Source organism: Oncorhynchus mykiss, chromosome 3 (assembly GCF_013265735.2).
Source record: "Oncorhynchus mykiss isolate Arlee chromosome 3, USDA_OmykA_1.1, whole genome shotgun sequence".
NCBI classification, from domain to species: domain Eukaryota; kingdom Metazoa; phylum Chordata; class Actinopteri; order Salmoniformes; family Salmonidae; genus Oncorhynchus; species Oncorhynchus mykiss.
Genome location: NC_048567.1, coordinates 24,134,569 through 24,156,544, shown reverse-complemented (window position 1 = coordinate 24,156,544; position 21,976 = coordinate 24,134,569). Strand labels below are relative to the sequence as shown.

Genomic DNA, 21,976 nt, shown 5'->3' with positions numbered 1-21,976 from the left:
CACGCCAAGTGGCTTTAAGAATAAGTAAGTAGTGGGTAGGTAAGGTAGGAGAGGGGGCTCTTTAACTTTGGTTCCGTCCAGCCCCTTTCCCCCAAATTACCGTATGAAGGAAGAATATATTCCCTGTAAACGGTAATATTCTCTGCCTCTCATCCTTACCCACACCTACAGTCACCTACACCTCTTTCACTCCACGGGGAGTTGAGTGAAGCAGGGTGTTGCGTTCCCTCTTCCAAGAGGTGTAGGTAACATAATGGGGGCTCATCCGGGATCATTAAACCCACCGGACCCTGCTGCTCTGAGCTCTCTGTGATTGAGGTGTGCTGGTAGGTTGAGTTTGGATGACTTGTTTAGTTACGCGTGTTCAGTAGGCTGCTGTGTACCATGGCTGCCTCAGCAGTCTCCCAGTTTACTGAAGCGCCCTCTGTTGGTGGGGTTGCGTAAAGTAGACCTTTGCGCCGTAGCTGATGATTATGGACTCTTCGTCCCTGAGAAAGCCCGAAAGGCTGAGCTTTGGTGCTAGTCAGGGAGGGTTTAGTGAGAACTAATTTTGTCGTTGAAAGATGGGGAGAGGGAGGCTTCAGGGAGAGGAGACGGGTAGACCTTCCGATGCCAAGTCTGAGGACGGCGCGGAGGAAGGAGTTGCTCGTACCCCCTTTACATTGCCCTGATATGACCCCTTATCTTTTGCTTTGGGTCGTTCAGACGGAACTGCAAGGCTAAAGGTGAGGCTGGCCTGTTTGGAAATGGAGCAAAAAGATAGATGGATGAAGTTTGATTTAGAAATTAGGAAAATGAAAATCGACAAGGAGGTGAGGATCCGACAACTGGAGCTAGACGCTGGCTCCAGTGTGATTTCACAACCTGCCCATCAAGCCCACTTCGACGTGAGTAAAAATATTGCTTTAGTCCCTCCATTCTGGGAGTCGGAAGTTGATGCGCTGCATTGGCCACTCGAGGTTTGGCCGCTCCTGTTGCAATGTAAATTGTCTGGGAAAGCCCAGGAAGTAGTAGCTGCTCTCTCCCTGGAAGACAGATTACAGTGTGATATAGTTAAAACAACCGTGTTGCATGCTTATGAGTTGGTGCCTGAAGCTTGTAGGCAGCGCTTCAGGAACCACAAAAAACCCTCTCACCGTAAGTTTGTTGAGTTTGCTAGGGACAAAGAGACTGTTTTAATTGCTGGTGTTCTCCAATACCATGACTTTGTCCTTAAGCCATTTTGCCACAACTTTGGATGTATGCTTGGGGTCATTGTCCATTTGGAAGACCCATTTGCGACCAAGCTTTAACTTCCTGACTGATGTCTTGCTTCAAAATATCAAAATTTCCTTCCTCATAATGCCACCCTTTTTGTGAAGTGCACCAGTCCCTCCTGCAGCAAAGCACCCCCACAACATGATGCTGCCACCCCCGTGCTTCACGGTTGGGATGATGTTCTTTGGCTTGCAAGCCTCCCCCTTTTTTCCTACAAACATAACAATGGTCATTATGGCCAAACAGTTCTATTTTTGTTTAATCAGACCAGAGGACATTTCCCCAAAAGGTACGATCTTTGTCCCCATGTACAGTTGCAAACCGTAGTCTGGTTTCTTTATGGTGGTTTTGGAGCAGTGGCTTTTTCCTTGCTGAGCGGCCTTTCAGGTTATGCCAATATAGGACTTGTTTTACTGTGGATATAGATAATTTTGTACCTGTTTCCTCCAGCATCTTCACAAGGTCCTTTGCGGTTGTTCTGGGATTGATTTGCACTTTTTTTACGTTCATCTCTAGGAGACAGAACGCGTTTCCTTCCTGAGCGGCATGGCGGCTGCGTGGTCCCATGGTGTTTATACTTGCGTACTATTGTTTGTACGGATGAACGTGGTACCTTCAGGCATTTGGAAATTTCTCCCAAGGAGGAACCAGACTTGTGGAGGTCTACAATTTTTTTATGAGGTCCTGGCTGATTTATTTTGATTTTCCCATGATGTCAAGCAAAGAGGCACTGAGTTTGAAGGTAGGCCTTGAAATACATCCACAGATACACCTCCAATTGACTCAAATTATGTCAATTAGCCCTATCAGAAGCTTCTAAAGCCATGACATAATTTTCTGGAGTTTTCCAAGCTGTTTAAAGTCAGTCAACTTACTGTATGTAAACTTCTGACCCACTGGAATTGTGACACAGTGAAATAATCTGTCTGTAAACAATTGTTGGAAAAATTACTTGTCATGCACAAACTAGATGTCTTAACCAACTTGCCAAACTATAGTTGGTTAACAAGAAATTTGTGGAGTGGTTCAAAAACGAGTTTTAATGACTCCAACCTAAGTTTATGTAAACTTCAACTGTACGTAGGCATACCAAGGCCCATTTTCAGCAACCATCACTCGTGTTCCAATGGCACGTTTTGTTAGCTAATCCAAGTTTATCATTTTAAAAGGCGAATTGATCATTAGAAAACCCTTTTGCAATTATGTTAGCACAGCTGAAAACTGTTGTTCTGATTTTAAAGAAGCAATACAACTGGCCTTCTTTAGACTAGTTGAGTATCTGGAGCATCAGCATTTGTGCATTCGATTACAGGCTCAAAAGGGCCAGAAACAAAAACCTTCCTTCTGAAACTCGTCACTCTATTCTTGTTCTGAGAAATTAAGGCTATTCCGTGTGAGAAATTGCCAAGAAACTGAAGATCTCGTACAACGCTGTGTACTACTCACTTCACAGAACAGCGCACACTGGCTCTAACCAGAATAGAAAGATAAGTGGGAGGCCCCAGGGCACAACTGAGCAGGAGGACCAGTGCATTAGTGTCTAGTTTGAGAAACCGACGCCTCACAAGTCCCCAACTGGCAGCTTCATTAAATAGTACCCGCAAAACACAAGTCTCAACGTCAACAGTGAAGAGGCTACTCCTGGGTTCTGGCCTTCTAGACAGAGTTCCTCTGTCCAGTAACTGTTCTTTTGCCCATCTTAATATTTTATTTTTATTGGTCAGTCTGAGATATGGCTTTCTCTTTGCAACTATGCCTAGAAGGCCAGCATCCCGGAGTCGCCTCATCACTGTTGACGTTGAGACTGGTGTTTTGCGGATACTATTTAATGAAGCTGCATCAGATGACCAGGCCTCCAATCACTCGACCTCAACCCAATTGAGATGGTTTGGGATGAGTTGGACCGCAGAGTGAAGGAAAAGCAGCCAACAAATGCTCAGCATGTGTGGGAACTCCTTCAAGACTGTTGGAAAAGCATTCCAGGTGACTACCTCTTGAAGCTGGTTGAGAGAATGCCAAGAGTGTGCAAAGCTGTCAAGGCAAAGGGTGGCTACTTTGAAGAATCTTAAATCTATTTTTGATTTGTTTAACACTTAATTTTGTATGTTATTTCATAGTTTGTCTTCACTATTATTCTACAATGTACAAAATAGTAAAAATAGAGATAAGCCCTGGAATGAGTAGGAATCCAAACTTTTGACTGGTACTGTATATAGTAGTAGTATGGCGCTCCTGGAGCAAATTAAGGTTAAGTGCCTTGTTTAAGGGCACATCAACATATTTTCTTTCCTCTGTCGGCTCGGATGTTCGAGCACCTCTAAATTGGTGTGAAGCGGCACACCAACAAAAGCCTTTGAGCAAAGGTAAAGGGTAGGGGGTGAAACAGAAGCACACCGCGGTTGTTAGCCAGCCAGAGAGTTGGGCAGTCAGGCCATTTCAGCTCGAAATGCACAGTGGAAAGGGTCTTATTTTGACATGATTCTGGAAACAAGCTTAACTGTAAGTAGCTTTTCCAGTGGGATCTGGACCAAACAGCAAACCAGATCCTGACACTAGCAAAATGGATTCCCACCTAGTGTCGCAAATTATTCCACATGACAGATGTACTATTCAGTTCTATTGTATATGGAAAAGGGGAATATGTATTTAAGTAAAGCAACATAAATAAATGGGTATCTACAGTATTGCGTGGCAGAGAGATGACTGTATTATCCACCATACAGTGAGTGCTGCCTGATGGAGATTTGATTAGTAGATAAGTGGATGTTCTCTAGGACACCCACTAGGGACTATCACTGTTCTCTGTGTAGTGAGGATGACTCAATAACATGAAATTCAATGCCAAGCTGAGAGGTAGAGAGAATAAAAGACGTAAAAAGACTAATGCAGTCATTAGCTAACCAACTGTGAAGTTAAATCCAGGTTTACTGAGCTAAACCCCCCAATACAGATCAAATTCACTCTAAATATTATCATCCATAATGTATACTGTGATATCCATAATATATATATATTATATTCATATTATTACACAGAGTGTGAAATACATTCCACCCACAGAGATGATTATTTCATCTGTACCCGGTTTCTCTGTTCAGGTATATCAATTCAAATCAGTGCACTGATCAAATTAGACACTAGAACTTCCTGACACTGTTTAGCCTCCATGCTGTTTATTCTGCACTGTTCATAGAAAACATGATCCGTGTGTCTGTGTTGACCTAAAAAACTAAAAACTGACAATGACAACATCCGACAAAAGTCTGTGCGGGGACGTGGTAGAGTCATGGACATATGCAGCCGACTGTCAACAAAAACAAAATCGCTACATACAAACCTGCCCTGACAATAGGACATGGCAGTCCTATATAATGGTACACACACACACACACGCGCAGAAGTCGGTCAGCTGATCAGCTTGTTTCAGTCAGCTCCATCTGTTCACCGGTCCCTCCGCACCTCTTCCCCGCTGGCACACTCTTTCAAGTGCTGCCCTCTATTGTGTTGCCAGGGTAAGATTCCCCTGCAGAGCAGCACACAGTCTGACTGGCTGGGCTGTGAGCTTCCCTGCCCCTCCCCCTCTGGCACTCTCGTCCTATCTCCTGCTCTCTCTTTCATTCTCTCGCGGTCGCTCAGGCCTGGTCTTTCTCTCTCCAGCTGTATCTCTCGCTTTCCTTCACCTTTCACCCTCTTCTCTTTCACTCTATCCATTTATATTCATCTCTTTCTCCATCTTTTTCTCTCAGGATCTAATAATCGATCCATACAGTCCTCTCACGTCATCCTCCTACATGTTCTCCTGCACTGCTCTCCTTTATCCTCTTATCCGGGCTTCATTTCTCCTCCATCTCCCGTCTATCCATCTCTCACTTCTGTCTTCTTTTGACCTCTTCCTCTCTTGACCTATTCCCACAGCTTCTCATCCTACTTTTTGCTCTCAAAATGCCATCCATCTCTCCTTTTCTCCAATTCTACCTTCTCCCTTTAGAATGGAAGTATGTGGTGAGCAGTACGGGCCGGGGCCCAGGACCACAAAGGCAGAAGGTAATGTCACGTCCCTTTTGCAGTTGCCCGCATTCAGGTACATTGTGCCATTACCACAATGGCCAGCGGTGGGTGTTATTACTTATACATGTGGTTAATGGACCCCCTCTATCACACCATCTCAGGAGGGGCCGATGTCTTGCTTCCTCACAGAGTACAGAGATAGTGGACCATGCCCTCATTGGATATGGATGGTCTGGAATCTGCAGGATGACAGTGTACTTATCCCTATGAGGAGGCCCATATGATCTGTATCACAGACCAAGCAATCGTATTCTGTTGTATTTTTAAATGTATTTTACTAGGCAAGTCAGTTAAGAACAAATTCTTATTTTCAATGACAGCCTAGGAACAGTGGGTTAACTGCCTTGTTCAGGGGCCGAACGACAGATTTTTACCTTGTCAGCTCGGTCATTCGATCTGTAACCTTTCGGTTACTAGTCCAACGCTCTAACCACTAGGCTACCTGCCGCTCCATTTAACAGTCTTTATAAAATGGGAATAATGCTGCTCTTTAAAAAAAATTGAGATTCATTTTAACTTAGGCATCACATCACACTATTAATTTAGCTTACCGTGATGAATAAATAAATGCGGCTTTCATTTGCTCTTAAATAATCAATCATGCCCCATTAATGTTCCTGGCAGTAACAACAACAAACATGATGCAGACTAAGTGCCTGCTTAACAAAAAACTGAATCTGATTAGAAGCCATTTACCATCACACCCTGATGCATCATAATAAAACCTATTACCGTCTCCATGGCGATCAAGTCACCTCCATGACCTTTGGAGGTGACTTGATAAGGAGAAGCCCCCATTGACCCTGTCCTGTCCCGATTAGGATATTTGAATATGACAGGTCTTAGGGCACGTCCCAGGAATTTGGCTGATGTGGCAAAACGGGATTATTCTGAGGGATGCCTGCCTCATGAGGAAACATCAGCGTCATGATAGGACAGTTCCAAAGGGCCCTGGCCTCTACCCAGAACTCTTTTTGGTGTTGGGCCTCCATATTGAAAAGTGATGGGCAATTTTATGTTCTAATTAGAATCAATTACTTATTGGGAATCTTGTCAAGTGCTGTTTTGTGGTGCGTGTCATGAGGAGCTCCTCTCACCGTGACCTTGAATCAGGGCAGTGACAAAGTCTTTAAACCATGCTATGGTAAGATCTTCCTCTTTGAGCTGCTTAAGAAAAAGGGCATCCCCTCCTCTTCTTCCTCTCTCCTCTCCCTGGATTTGATTTGATTTGATTCATCTCCCTCCTCATTCAGAGCTCATTCTCCATCACTTTTCCTTCCCTCGCCCCTGATTGGGATCTGCAGTGAAGCGGATTAACACGTTCTGGCAAGAGAGGCAGGCTGCCCACACACACACACTGCACGTGCAGCACAGAGAGAAGCTGTGTATGTACAAATGCATCACCTCCCAGCTGTGTACTAGAGTGAAGGAATGCCCAACTGTGTGAAGAAAATTGTGTGTGTACATACAGTACCAGTCAAATGTTTGGACACAACTCATTCCAGTGTTTTTCTTTATTTTTTACAATTTTCTACATTGTAGAATAATAGTGAAGACATCAAAACTGAAATAACACATATGGAATAAGGTAGTAACCAAAATGTTAAACAAATCAAAATATATTTTTGATTCTTCAAAGTAGCCAGCCTTTGCCTTGATGACAGCCTTGCACACTCCTATGATTCTCTCAACCAGCTTCACCTGGAATGCTTTTCCAACAGTATTGAAGGAGTTCCAACATTGTTGGCTGCTTTTCCTTTACTCTGCGGTCCAAATCAACCCAAACCATCTCAATTGGGTTTGAGTAGGGTGATTGTGGAGGCCAGGTCATCTGATGCAGCACTCAATCACTCTCCTTCTTGTCAGAGCAGCTCACAGATCACTGCACCTGTACATAGATGGGCTGTTTACAGATGGGCTATCTACCTCATCCCCATACTGTATTTATTTATTTATTTATTTATTTATTTATCTTGCTCCTTTGCACCCCAGTATCTCTACTTGCACATTCATCTTCTGCACATCTACCATTCCAGTGTTTAATTGCTATATCGTAATTACTTCACCACCATGGCCTATTTACTCCCTTATCTTACCTTATTTGCACTCACCCGTATATAGACTTTTTTGTTCGATTTTTTTCTACTGTATTATCGACTGTATGTTTTGTTTATTCCATGTGTAACTCTGTGTTGTATGTGTCGAATTGCTATTTATCTTGGCCAGGTCGCAGTTGCAAATGAGAACTTGTTCTCAACTAGCCTACCTGGTTAAATAAAAGTGAAATAAAATAAATAAAAATAGCCCTTACACAGCCTGGAGGTGTGTTAGGTCATTGTCCTGTTGAAAAACAAATGATAGCCCCACTAAGCGCAAACCAGATGGGATGGTGTATCGCTGCAGAATGCTGTGGTAGCCATGATGGTTAAGTGTGTCTTGAATTCTAAATAAATCCTAGACAGTGTCACCAGCAACGCACCCCCACACCTCCATGCTTCACGGTGGGAGCCACACATGCAGAGATCATCCGTTCACCGACTCTGCATCTCACGAAGACACGGCGGTTAGAACCAGAAATCTCAAATTTGGACTCATCAGACCAAAGGACAGATTTTCACCGGTCTAATGTCTATTGCTCGTGTTTCTTGGCCCAAGCATTCTCTTCTTCTTATTGGTGTCCTTTAGTAGTTGTTTCTATGCAGCAATTCGACCATGAAGGCCTGATTCACAGTCTCCTCTGAACAGTTACTTGAACTCTGAAGCATTTATTTGGGCTGCAGATTTCTGAAACTGGTAAATCTAATGAACTTATCCTCTGCAGCAGAGGTAACTCAGGGTCTTCCTTTCCTGTGGCGGTCCTCATGAGAGACAGTTTCATCATAGCGCTTGATGGCTTTTGCGACTGCACTTGAAGAAACTTTCAAAGTTCTTTACATTTTCCGGATTGACTGACCTTCATGTCTAAAAGCAATGGACTGTCGTTTCCCTTTGCTTATTTGAGCTTGGACTTGGTATTTTACCAATTAGGGCTATCTTCTGTATACCATCCCTACCTTGTCACAACACAACTGATTGGCTCAAATGCATTAACTTTTTATGGCTGCAGGGGCAGTATTGAGTAGCTTGGATGAAAAGGTGCCCATTGTAAATGGCCAGCTCCTCAGTCTCAGTTGCTAATATATGCATATTATTATTAGTATTGGATAGAAAACACTAAAGTTTCCAAAACTGTCAAAATATTGTCTGTGAGTATAACAGAACTGATATTGCAAGCGAAACCCTGAGGAAAATCAAAACAGGAAGTGGCTTCTATTTTGAAAACTCCATGTTCCATAGCCTCCCTTTACTGGTTTAAAAGGGATACGAACCAGATTCCTTTTCCTATCGCTTCCTCAAGGTGTCAGTCTTCAGACATAGTTTCAGGCTTTTATTTTGAAAAATGAGCCAGAACGATAACATTGCGTCAAGTGGTCACATGAGTTTTGCTCACGCAACAGAGTTTGGATAGGTATTGCTTTTCCCTCTCCTACTGTGAAAGACATTTGCGGTTGATATATTATCGATTTATATATTTTAAAAACAACCTGAGGATTGATTATAAAAAACGTTTGACATGTTTCTGTGGACATTATGGAAACTATTTGGAATTTTCGTCTGCGTTGTCGTGACCGCTCTTTCCTGTGGTACATAACACGGCAAACAAACGGAGGTATTTTGGATATAAAAATAACCTTTATGGAACAAAAGGAACATTTGTTGTGTAACTGGGAGTCTCGTGAGTGAAAACATCCGAAGATCAAAGGTAAACTATTAATTTGATTGCTTTTCTGATTTTCGTGACCAAGCTACCTGATGCTAAGTGTACTTAATGTTTTGTCATGCGATCGATAAACTTACACAAACGCTTGGATTGCTTTCGCTGTAAAGCATAATTTCAAAATCTGTCATGACGTGTGGAATAACTAAAGGCTAAGCTGTGTTTTCCTATATTGCACTTGTGATTTCATGAATATAAATATTTATTGAATGTAGCGCTATGCTATTCAGCGGTTGTTGATGACACTTATCCCGTTAGTGGGATTGCAGCCATAACAAGTTAAGAAATGCGAAAAATGTACTTAACAAGGCACACCTGTTAATTGAAATGCATTCCAGGTGACTACCTCATGAAGCTGGTTGAGAGAATGCCAAGAGGTCATCAAGGCAAAGGGTGGCTACTTTAAAGAATCTAAAATATATTTTAATTTGTTGAACACTTTTGGTTACTACATGATTCCATATGTGTTATTTTAGTGTTGATGTGTTCACTATGATTCTACAATGTAGAAATAAAGAAAAACCCTTGAATGAGTAGGTGTCCAAACTTTTGACTGGTACTGTATGTAGCTGCACATTTCAGTGTTAGTACAAGTGCTTTTGAGCATTGGGCCAGTATATTTGTGTGTTTGTATATTAATGTTCTGTATATTTATGTGTGTGTATATTAATGTACTGTGTGTGTGTGTGCGCGCGTGTGTGAGTAGGGTACATAATAAGCATAACGTATGACTAAGTGTGTGTGCGTGACTGCATCCAACTCCATAATTCATACACCAAAGCACTTGCTTGGAGGGAGGCAGAGCGGCAAATGGACACATTTTGTGCCCATCCGCTCAACCCCTCTCCTCTCTTTCCTCTGTCTTTCTCCTCCTCTTTCCCCACTCACCAGTGCCAAGAGATTCATCTCAACTCTGCCCCTCTCCCTCGCTACACAATACAGATCAAACTAAACAAGCTAGAAGGAGCCTCTCGGTCTGAGGAATGGCAGTAGAACAGTGGTTCTCCTCTGGGCCTGAGGCTTGCTGAAGGAGATGGAGATGCATGGGGGAACCCTCATATGGATTCAGGCAGTGACACACTCCCGCGCCGAGGCATCTGGCCTGAATATTGTATGAGGCATTCTCACGGGCCACTGCAGAGCGGGCGCATGCACACAAACATGAAGGCTTACACACAAATACAGGCAGACACAGACACACACACACACAGCCAGTGGAGCTTAAGCTAATGTGGCCCGGAGCGGCCCAAATCCCTGCCACAGCACACACACTTAAGAGCCATCTGCAACTGGAGCTCCATGTAGCTCTCCCACTGAAAGCCCTCACCTCTGCCATCCACAGACAGAAAGACATAGGAGACAGAGGAGAGAGAAACAGCGAGAGAGACACTCTGAATGCGATCTCAGTTATTCCACGTGGTAATGGACAGCTGCAACGGCTGTACCAAGAATTTCATGATCCAGTGACATGGTCTTTATAGAGCGAAAAGGCTTCACTGTATATGAATTATAAGTGGCAAGTTAATATTTAAATAGCCAGTTAAAATGTATCTGCCCATTTTTATGAATCCATGAAAAAACCTGCGTGTATAAAAGGGTCAAGGCAGATAAATGATACCGCACATCCATGTTGGTGGAAAAAATTCGCTCAATGTAACCTCATTCACATTCCCTATCTAGAAACTCTCTCTATGCTCCTCCTCCTTTGTACAACCCTCCATTTTGTGATAGCATGGTTTCATGGGGACCGGAGGCTTTTTGTTGGAGTGGCCTTGGAGCCCCGGCCAAGGCTAGGGGGTGGTGACAGCAGGTCCAGCTGTCCCTACCTCTGCCCTCCCGCCATGATCCCAGGGACCAGGCAGCCGGCCAGGCCTGGATGGATACTGGAACAGGCCCCACACAAGCCTGTAATCTGGCCACAGCACACTGATGTACATTTAAGGCCTTCTAGAGCCAGCCTATGTTAGCTAGGGGCGGCCATGCTAGGCTAACTGCCCTCTCAGTCTCTCTCGATCTGTTTCCTTCTTGGTCTCTCTGAGGTAATCTCATGGAAGTTACTGTACCTGCCCTCTCACTAGACATTTGCTTTAAGAGGAATTAAGGCTTGTAGCTTGTGTTTATATTTGTCTACTCTGGCTATGACAAACACATCCAAACAACTCTGGATTCAACCAAAGATTCAGAGAAAAGCACACACAAAAAATAAAAGCGATCTTGAATACTCTAAAAAAGAAAAGAGAAAGAAATAAACATCCCTTTCTCTTGCTACATAAATAAAGACCTGATGGAGCTGATGGCTTTGGATTGATTGCGCTCATCCAGACCAGAGTGGTGGTAGTCAAAAATAAAACAGCTCTTGATATCAAGAAAACATAACACCAGGTCACGTGGGCCTGCTTTCAAATATAAATCATGAACAGAAATATTGCCTACTTAATTTGTTAAAAACATTTAATACAAAATAAAACAAATCAACAGGTTATAGGCAAACCCTAAAATAAAGTGTTATCAAATGTAAACTACCTTCTAAACAAGCATATTATGACCATATTACGACCAAATTACAACTATATTACAACCACGAATGTAAAAACAAAATGAAACACAGCGAGCCATTTCATTACTGCCTCTCCACCATGGCACTGTACTAAAATACCATATTGTAACACCTCTCCCCTCCCCCTCAGAACACACAACCACCCTGTTCACTCTCTCCTGCAGGGACTACACAGTAACTCCTCCTCCTCCTCTCTCCCTCCTCCATTACCTCCATGATGTCGACGTTGGTACGGCTCTCGTGGGGCTCGTTGTACTCGGTGTATTTGAGCAGGACCTTGTCCATGTCGGTGCTGGCGTACTGGAACAGCTTGTTGGAGTGGTTGAAGATGATGAGGGCGATCTCACAGTCGCACAGCACACTCAGCTCGTACGCCTTCTTCATCAGACCAAACTTCCTCTTGGTGAACGTCACCTGTGAGGGGAGGGATGGTGTGGGTATATTGGGGGGTATATTAGAGGGTGGTAGGGAAGGGATGTTGTGGGGGGGGGGGTATTAGGAGGGAGAAGGGGGGATTGGCAGGTGATAAGGGGAAGGGGATATTTGGCATAGAAGGAAAAAGGAAGACCAATAACATTAGCGATACTGTAAAAGTGAAGGAATTTGTAGTAATAATTGGTTAAATGTAATAAAAGTGGGAGGGACTATATCAATAACAGTAAATAATAGTCTCTTAGAGAACAGCCAATGTGTGAACAAACAACACATTACAGACAGCTAATTAAAGGTGACAACCGGGATGAGGTCCTGCAGTGTGTTGTGGTTGTGTTTAATACCACTCCCTTGGTTTTGAGGCATTTATGCAATGGGGGAATTTGAGTTTGTTTGTTTTGCTGTAGACAGGATCAGAGAGGAGTGCAAGGAAGCAGACGCACGGAAAGGAACCACACAGGCAGATTCTACAGCTGCCATGTGAGACCTTCAATTGCTCGCTCTCTCTTTCTCGCTCTCTCCATCTCCCCTCTCTCTCTATAATTGCTTGAGCACCCCCATGTTACACTGATGCCTCTCTATGGGGCAGGAGCCAGCTTATGCTCTCCTTGTCCTCCCCTATGGTCTCCGTCTCCCTCTCTCACTGTCTCCGTCTCTCTCATTTCCTCGCCCTCATTTCCTTTTCTCTCCGTTTTCCTCTCTGTGTCGTTCTTGCTCACTCATTGCTTCCCGCTGCCACAAATCAAATTATATCGGGGTCGTATCCATGGGCAACCGCCTACCACCCCCTCCCTCAAACCCCATCACACACACTCCCACAATCAACTCCACACACACACACACACACACACACACACACACACACACACACACACACACACACACACACACACACACACACACACACACACACACACAGAGCAGAACATAGAAAAACAAGGGGAAGAAAGTTCAGCGAGGACAATGGCAAGCCAGGCTCACAGAGCTGATAAACAATACTATTACAATGACTCTCATAACCAATTATAAGACGGTTTATCACAAATAGAAATGCTCTGATTTGTCGGAGGCGTGAGGTACACAGAGTCTTCGACAATAATTAGTCTTGATCCTTCCTTCGACATGAATGCCAAGATAAACAAGCTGAACATAACTGACATTAAGAATAGAATTGCAAGTAACCAATGGCAACGAACGACAGAACAAGACATCCGCCATGAGAGGGATGAGTTGTTTCATGGCCGTGTCCTGATGAGTGCGGTTGTGTGGCGAGGAGAGGAGGAAGCCACAGTGACAACCACAACCTCCCCAGCTGCTCTACCTTCTGCACCTGCAATGTTTCATGAGTGTTCATGGTCTCTGTAGCATTCGGCGTTCAGTTAATAATCCATTACTATGTAAAAGTATGTGGTTCTCACGCTCTCTTTTCACAACATGTATTTCACATGCTGTTGAATTTGCGTCAGAGTCTATAGCCTTGGGGACGGGGCCAATCCATTAGTGCTAATGACAGTATTTTGTGATCAACATCTAGTAGGATGATGGTTCACCAATATTTCTATCAACTTTTTATGAATCAACATAATGTTTGAATGCCTGAAGCATTTCGAGTCTCTGTGTGCTGCTCTATGAAAATGGGCACCTATAAAGAAATACAAAAAGCTTAAGATGACTTCAGGACCTCGATCCACCTAGTGTCAAAAACACTCAGGTTCTACTCAGCCAGGGACATTTTGGGGATGGCAGACGCATCACATCCATTACTCAATAAGCTCAAATGAACCAAAGCCCATTAACCAGTAAATCATTTTTAGAAGGATCATTTAGCCTGTCATCGTCTTGGAAAAATACTGGTGTAGTCATAGGCATGATAGAGTTCTAAGATACAAATAAACATTATGCACACACACACACACACCTGTCTGTTCCGTTCGTCTGTGATCCTCTGTATTTGGATCTTTTTCCTTCCCATGGTTCCGGTCTGGCGGTGGGAGGGGCAGGGGGCGTGGTGGGGTCGGAGGGCACGGCTGTCCTGTGGAGGTGGTTGGTGGGCACTGTTGCCGACTAGGCGCTTGGCTGTCGCACTCTTTCTCGTACACACTCTCTCTATCTCCCTCTGCTCCACCTGTCTATGGCAGCTGGTCTAGGAGCTCTTACCCCTGCAGGAAATAAGGAAGAAGAATGGGACCACGTGGCGGGGCCTTCAGATCATGGTCTGTACAGCAGGCAGGTCATCCACTGGTCCTATAAATTAGGATCCTCTTCCCCTCTTTACTGCAGGTGTGTTACTCCTGGAAAACAGAGCATCGGATCAATATGACATTCGGGAGAGGTAGAGGTATCGTTCATGTACCATTTCTGCCAACATCCTTCAGAATCAACAATTGTCTTAGCCTTTTAACCTCCACAGTACTCGACAGAGAAACCAAAGCGATGCATTTAAGTCAGGGATCCTTTCGGACAAATTAGAAGCACGCTTCGAAAGAGCAGCCGCAGCAGCAGCGGGGGGAACTGAAGGATGGAGAACCTTTCTCTTGGGGTTATTGTTTCCATGGGGGCAAGTGTGCCCCTCAGGGGGGCCACAGGGAGAGAGGCTGTGCTGTGTCAGCTTTATTAGAGGCATCACCGCCACATAACTGATCTGTTGGTTGCCCGCAGCAACTCCCTGCCTGCCCGACCTGATACGCTGCATGTGATTCCCAATCGAAGGCAGAGCCCGGCCCCATGGCCCAGTGAGAATGCTCGCCATGTGTGGGCGGGACGCTAGTGCTCAGAGCTTCTGTTGCGTTTTGAAGTAGGCTCTTGGATTCTGTCACTGAACCAGTAATGTTATCATTACCACTAGGTTTTGTTATCTAAACTGTGGTAATTTGGCACCGTTCCATGTTAGATAACACAGTGTTCCTTTAATATAATGAAAATAAGTGTATTTAAAAATAAATATTTAATTGAAGACAGAAACGTCAAGGTTAAATCCGCAGTTGAATTAATAAAGCTGTTTTGGTAAAAGGCTGAGGGAAGGGACTGGATAAATGTAACCACTCTCAAATTCTGAGAAAGAGCTATGGACCGACCATCTATAAGAATCTAAATGATCGTTTTAACTATGTTTTGAGGCTATATAGTGTTTGTTTATATGTATAATGTTTACAAACATTGGAGTAAAAACAAGCTTTTATTTTGGGTTCTGATGGGGTGTGACTAACTAAGCTCATGAGGCATTTCTAAAGTTATATTCTTTTAAGAATCATACGGTAAATATCATTGTTTTAATTAGTTCAAGTTCAGGTGGGTGCAGCAACTGCAGATTGCCCCTTTAACTAAACATTTTTTGCAATGTATAGCTATTTCTAACAACAAAAAGAGAGAGGGCAAATGAGAGAGTGCAGAGTACATGTGTGCATATGAATTCATGAATGAATGAACGAACGAGCAGACAGCAACCCAGGAATGGCAACAGAGGCATGGACCATTTTAATTAAGCCCCACTACTACTACTATTTGTGGTTCAGCCTTAAAAATAGCTCTCTATATATACATCCAGACTGTGTACTGTTCACACACACCCGCATGACAGTGGGAGCCGAGACATTGCATTAGAGTGAGTGCATCTGGAAAGCCTTGAGTGCAGTTTCAACACTACATCACCCAGATTGTTTACCTGAGAGAATAGTAAAACCACCCCCTGATTAATGCCTGCTCTGCTACCATTACCATAAAAAACAAAACAATGACGTGACAGAACGGGTTCTGTGTGTCGGTGTGTGCAGGTACCACACATTTTCTTTTAGTTGAATCAATTGCCTTCACTATGGCAATGCGTTCTCCATGAATTATGCACTACGTATTTGGCTTGGAGGCAGGACAATAGGAGAAGTCTGAGGAAAGGGTGTTATGCATGTCATAATTGTTCTCTTAAAAATAAAGCCCTAACAAAATAAATAGAGGTATCTCCAGCTCCCGTTTTACATGGAAAATATGGAGGGTGTTGTATTAGGGCATTTCCGTGGCAATGGAATGACGCTTTTTTCACTTTGGCATACATTTTCAACAAAAACAATTGATTTCAAAGTTTACCAAAGCATATAACTCAATGCACAAGGACTACTTTGAACAATTTACACGGAACATTTCACAAAAACGCATTTACTAGAAGAACTGTGAAGATGCAAAGTTTGGTAATATAATTACTGTAAAATCTCCCTCAGTTTGTTAAGCGACCACATTTTAGAAAAAAGTCAATATCTGCTCAAATTAAGATTAAAATATATCTGCAGAAAGAACATTCAACACCTTTAGTTTGAAAAATAATATTTTGGTTATTGAACTACAGTAGGTGAAGTGAATTTACATCTGGTAACAGAGTTATGGTAACGGAATTACATCATGAGTCCCTGATCTGTACTATATAGAAATGCATAATTATGGCTATGAATATAATTCTCTTCATGGTGATGTATCCTGAATAGGTACACACAAAAAAGTAGAAATATGCAACATCCTTCTTTTGGGTATTATTCTACACACTGGGTATGATTGTAATGAGCTCCGCCCCCAAACAAGACTGACCAAATTTCAACATCCATGGAAGTGTGATGTTGGTCAGTGCCCAGTGGGTGAGGATGCTTGTTACAGTAAATGGAAAGAGGGTTGGTGTCAGTAAGAACCGGGAGAGGTGACATTAACGAGAGAGAGAGGAGAGAGAGGGGCAAGAAGAGCCTTCTATGCCATCAAAAGGAACATAAAATTCAACATACCAATTAGGATCTGGCAAAAAAAATACTTGAATCAGTTCTAGAACCCATTCTCCTTTATGTTTGTGAGGTCTGGGATTCACTCACCAACCAAGAATTCACAAAATGGGACAAACACCAAATTGAGACTGCATGCAGAATTCTGCAAAAATGTCCTCAGTGTACAACGTAAAATAACAAATAATGCATGCAGAGCAGAATTAGGTCGATACCCGCTAATTATCGAAAACCTGAAAAGAGACGTTAAATTCTACAACCACCTAAAAGGAAGCGATTCCCAAACATTCCATAACAAAGCAATCACCTACAGAGAGATGAACCTGGAGAAGAGTCCCCTAAGCAAGCTGGTCCAGCAACACAATTAGGCCCAACCAAATCATGAGAAAACAAGAAGATAATTACTTGACACATTGGAAAGAATTAACAAATAAACAGAGCAAACTAGAATGCTATTTGGCACTAAACAGAGAGTACACCGTGGCAAAATACCTGACCACAGTGACTGACACAAAATTAAGGACATTTTTGACTAATGTACACACTCAGTGAGCATAGCCTTGCTATTGAGAAAGGCTGCTGAAGGCAGACCTGTCTCTCAAGAGAAGACAGGCTTTGTGCACACTGCCCACAAAATTAGGTGGAAACTGAGCTGCACTTCCTCACCTCCTGCCAAATGTATGACCATATTAGAGACACATATTTCCCTCAGATTACACAGACCCACAAAGAACTCGAAAACACATACAATTTGGATAAACTCCCATATCTATTAAGTGAAATACCACAGTGTGCAATCACAGTAGCAAGATTTGTGACTTGTTGCCACATGAAAAGGGAAACCAGTGTAGAACAAACACCATTGTAAATACAACCTATATTTATTTATTTTCCCTTTTGTACTTTAACTACTTGTACATTATTACAACACTGTACATAATATGATATTTGAAATGCCTTTATTATTTTGGAACGTAATGTTTACTGTTAATTCTTTATTGTTTATTTCACTTTTGTTTATTATCTATTTCACTTGCTTTGGCAATGTAAGCATATGTTACCCATGCCAATAAAGCTCCTTAAATTGAAATTGAGTGAGTGAGTGAGTGAGTGAGTGAGTGAGTGAGTGAGTGAGTGAGTGAGTGAGTGAGTGAGTGAGTGAGTGAGTGAGTGAGGGAAGGAGGAGGTGGTGGTAGAGGATGTCCAGACTGTTTTTACAGTGTTGCTTTGACCACCAGATGACAGAAAGAGAAAAACAGTTATGATCTGAACATAACAGTATGCCAGTGGAAGGGAGGACAGTAGCAGGTGACCCAACTGTGGTTTGTGACTACTATGATTTCCCATTGTAGGCAATTCAATTGCAGCAATTCCCTTACAGATTTATCAGTAGTTCGATTAATGATTTGGTAACAAAATTACGAGTTTGAATAACTTAATAATTAATTAACAAACTTGATATTAGTAAAAACACAACTATTTGGTTGGTCTTCCTTTACTTATTACTTTTGTGAACATTCATTATCCTCCCTCCTCATGAGGGAGATAAATAAGAACATATCTTCAAGATTCAAGGGCTTTTGTAACGGAATTTCAAGGCACAAGTTGGGCTGTTGCAGTAAAACCGTGTTACCGCCACACTGGTGGTCACGAGTCATGAAGGCAATCAAATTCCATGTGACCATTTAGTCACGGTAATTAGGCTTCTCCAAGCTCTGATTGTGCTAATGGTCATTAGTAGCCCTACCAAACTTGCTAACTGCCTGGTACTCAGCACTCTATTGTTCCTCTAACCACACTGTCATCAATGATGGCCTCTACTAAAAAGAGGAGGATCAGCTTTCTATAGGCTAGGTTTACTATATTAATTTCTCAACTTTCTTAATATTAAGTATATTGCTTATTTTTACAACAGGATTATAGCCTGGCATGAAAATAAACCACGGGGAAAAGCATCCTCCATTCGCTATTTAAGTGCATAGATGTAAATTTTCCCACTGCCCCTGTTTTGATACAGGTGCAGGATAATAGTCCATTCTAAATCAAAACAAATTTCACACATATATTATTTAGTATATGTAAAGACAAGATTAAATCAAGAATAGTCTGATGGGTGACAATATTAGCCTATCACTTGTGAATTATATATTAACACTTGTGAATGATGCCAAGCATAAGAAACAAGACCTTTTTTTGAGACATTTTTGAATCATAGTCGCACACCTCATGTAGCCTAGCACATAGACCTATATATTTTAATAAGGTTTGTATCACAAGGGGTGTAGAGCCTAACTGGCACACATAAGCAGCACGTGAGTTTCAAGTGTGGGGAAGATCATTTTCACCATAAAACTCACCTTTATATTGAAAGCATTACATGCATAATTGCATTTGGAATCACTTTTGATAATGGTGTTTTCCACTAATGGAACATAGCCTACTACCATGTGCGCAGTGCTGCGCTTATAATGTGAAATAGCCTAGTAGTTGATCAACATTTTAAGCTAAATGTTCTGATCTGTTGCGTCAGCCACATTGCGTAAAAAGTTTTTTGATGAAAGCGAAGGTAACCTGCCTAAGAAAGCGAAGGTAACCTGCCTAAAAGATTTCCGCCCTGTTGCACTCACATCGGTAGCCATGAAGTACTTTGAAAGGCTGGTCAACACCATCATGCCGGAAACCCCAGACCAACTCCATTTCGCATACCACCCCAGCAGATCCACCGGTGACACAATCTCAATTGTACACCACACTGCCCTTTCCCATCTGGACATCACTAAGCTCAGGACCCTGGGACTAAAACACCTCCCTCTGCAACTGGATCCTGGACTTCCTGACGGGCTGGCCCCCAGCTGGTAAGGGTAGGCAACAACGCATCTGCCACGCTGATCCTCAACACTGAGGCCCCTCCGGGGTGTGTGCTTAGTCCCCTCCTTTACTCCCTGTTCACCCACGACTGTGTGGCCAAGCACAACCCCAACACCATCATTAAGTTTGCTTACGGTGGTAGGCCTGATCACCGACAACGATGAGACAGCCTATAGGGAGGAGGTCAGAGACCTGGCAGTGTGGTGCCAGGACAACAACCGCTCCCTCAATGTGAGCAAAACAAAGGAGCTGATCGTGGACTATAGGACTACAGGCCCCCATTCACATCGACAGGGCTGAAGTGGAGCGGGTCGATATGTTTCAAGTTCCTTGGTGTCCACATCACCAACAAACTATTATAGTCCAAACATAACAAGACAGTTGTGAAGAGGGCATGACACCATATTTTCCTCCTCGGGAGACTGAAAAGATTTGGCACGGGTCCCCAGATCCTCAAAAAAGTTCTACAGCTGCACCATCTAGAGTACGGCAAGCCGTACCGGAGCTTCAAGTCTAGGACAAAAAGGTTCCTTAACCGCTTCTACCCCCAAGCCATAAGACTGAACCAGGTTTTACTCTAGGATTTTGCCTGTGCTTAGCTCTATATGTTTATTTTTATCATAAAAGACTCTATAGCCTTGCCAATGACAAGTATACCCATAACATGATGCACCCACCACTATGCTTGAAAGTATGAAGAGTGGTACTCAGTGATTTTTGTGTTGGATTTGCCCCAAACATAATGCTTTGTATGCGGGACATAAAGTTAATTTCTTTGCAATATGGCACTGTCTTCCCTTTTTTCACTCTGTAATTTAGGTTAGTATTGTGGAGTAACTACAATGTTGTTGATCCATCCTCAGTTTTCTCCTACTACAGCCAACTCGGTTTTAAAGTCACCATTTGCCTCATGGTGAAATCCCTGAGTGGTTTCCTTCCTCTCCGGCAACCGAGTTAGGAAGGACGCCTGTATCTTTGTAGTGATTGGGTGTATTGATACACTATCCAAAGTGTAATTAATAACTTCACCATGCTCAAAGGGATATTCAATGGTCGGCTTTTCTTTTTTTCATCTACCAATGGGTGCCCTTCTTTACGGGGCATTGGAAAACCTCCCTGGTCTTTGTGGTTGAATCTGTGTCTGAAATTCACTGCTCGACTGAGGGACCTTACAGATAATTGTATGTGTGGGGTAATCATGTTAAAAATATATATTTTGAATAATCTTAAAACACTATTTTTGCACAAAGAGTGAGTCCATGCAATTTAAGCAAATTTTTACTTCTGAATTTATTTAGGCGTGCCATAACAAAGGGGTTAAACATTTCTAAAGACAATTCCACTTTGCCATTATGGGGTATTGTGTGTAGGCCAGTGACACACAATCTCAATTTAATAAATCTAAAATTCAGGCCGTAACAAAATGGTGTAAAAAGTCCAGGGGTGTGAATACTTTCTGAAGTGTTGATATTAGTTGTCAGGGGTCTTTACTTCAACATTATTGTGTTTTAATGTAAATCTAATACCTTTCAATAATTTTTCTGGTCAATGTTGTCCAAGATCCTTTTTTCCATATGTTTGACCAGAAATGAAAGCCTTTCCTTATTCCATATTTGTTAGATGGAAAATGGTTGCAAAATGTATATATGCCTTAATTTCTAAAACATTTAATTTGACACCCAATTTGACATGCTCCTATGAACTTCACATGTGTGTGCTCATGGGTCCTTTTAGATGTGAATGCCCATTATATACTAGCAAACAAGAGAAACTCTGGAGGGGGTTGTTATATTTGCCAAAGACTGTAGAAGTAACAGGTTTATACTGAAAATACTCAAACTAAAACAGAAAACACTTGAGTTTTATGTTATACACTCAAATAGTAGAGAACTAGTGAGTGAGCAGAGCACTACTCCTGCCATAGGAACATTGGTCTACAGTTCAAAGGCAGCGGTCCGTGGGATTTGTTTTGGGCTGCGGGCCGGTCACACATGAAAAGGCTGCTTTATCTGCCCGGGTGCTCAAACCTCAACCTTTTACCCTTCATGCTGCGGGAGTCAGCCTCCCATGTCTGATGTCAGGTAGAATCTCTCCTCTCACATTGAAGGCAGAGGGCCTGGAGAGTGTCTACTGACTGACTGAACTAGGGAGTGTGAGACACTTTAGACAAGGAACAGATTAACACTGATAAAAGCTATTCTGCAGTGGTCCTTGCATTGAGCCCCG

General features: G+C 42.7%; 1 protein-coding gene across 12 annotated transcripts in view; it reads right to left on the bottom strand.

Moving 5' to 3' along the window:
• The window catches only part of LOC110503950 (myocyte-specific enhancer factor 2D homolog), a 78,741-nt gene that overhangs the window by 27,712 nt on the left and 29,053 nt on the right, over window positions 1-21,976 (bottom strand). For 10 of the 12 annotated variants that reach the window (XM_036972719.1, XM_036972785.1, XM_036972757.1 and 7 more), the window contains exons 2-3: window positions 14,050-14,422; window positions 11,910-12,113 (exon numbers count right to left, since the gene is read on the bottom strand). In XM_036972719.1, coding sequence (XP_036828614.1) covers window positions 11,910-12,113; window positions 14,050-14,103 — 258 coding nt within the window. In that variant the 5' untranslated portion in view covers window positions 14,104-14,422. The remainder of the gene's footprint in view (window positions 1-11,909; window positions 12,114-14,049; window positions 14,423-21,976) is intronic. The other 2 variants (XM_036972730.1, XM_036972738.1) reach the window with 1 other exon arrangement.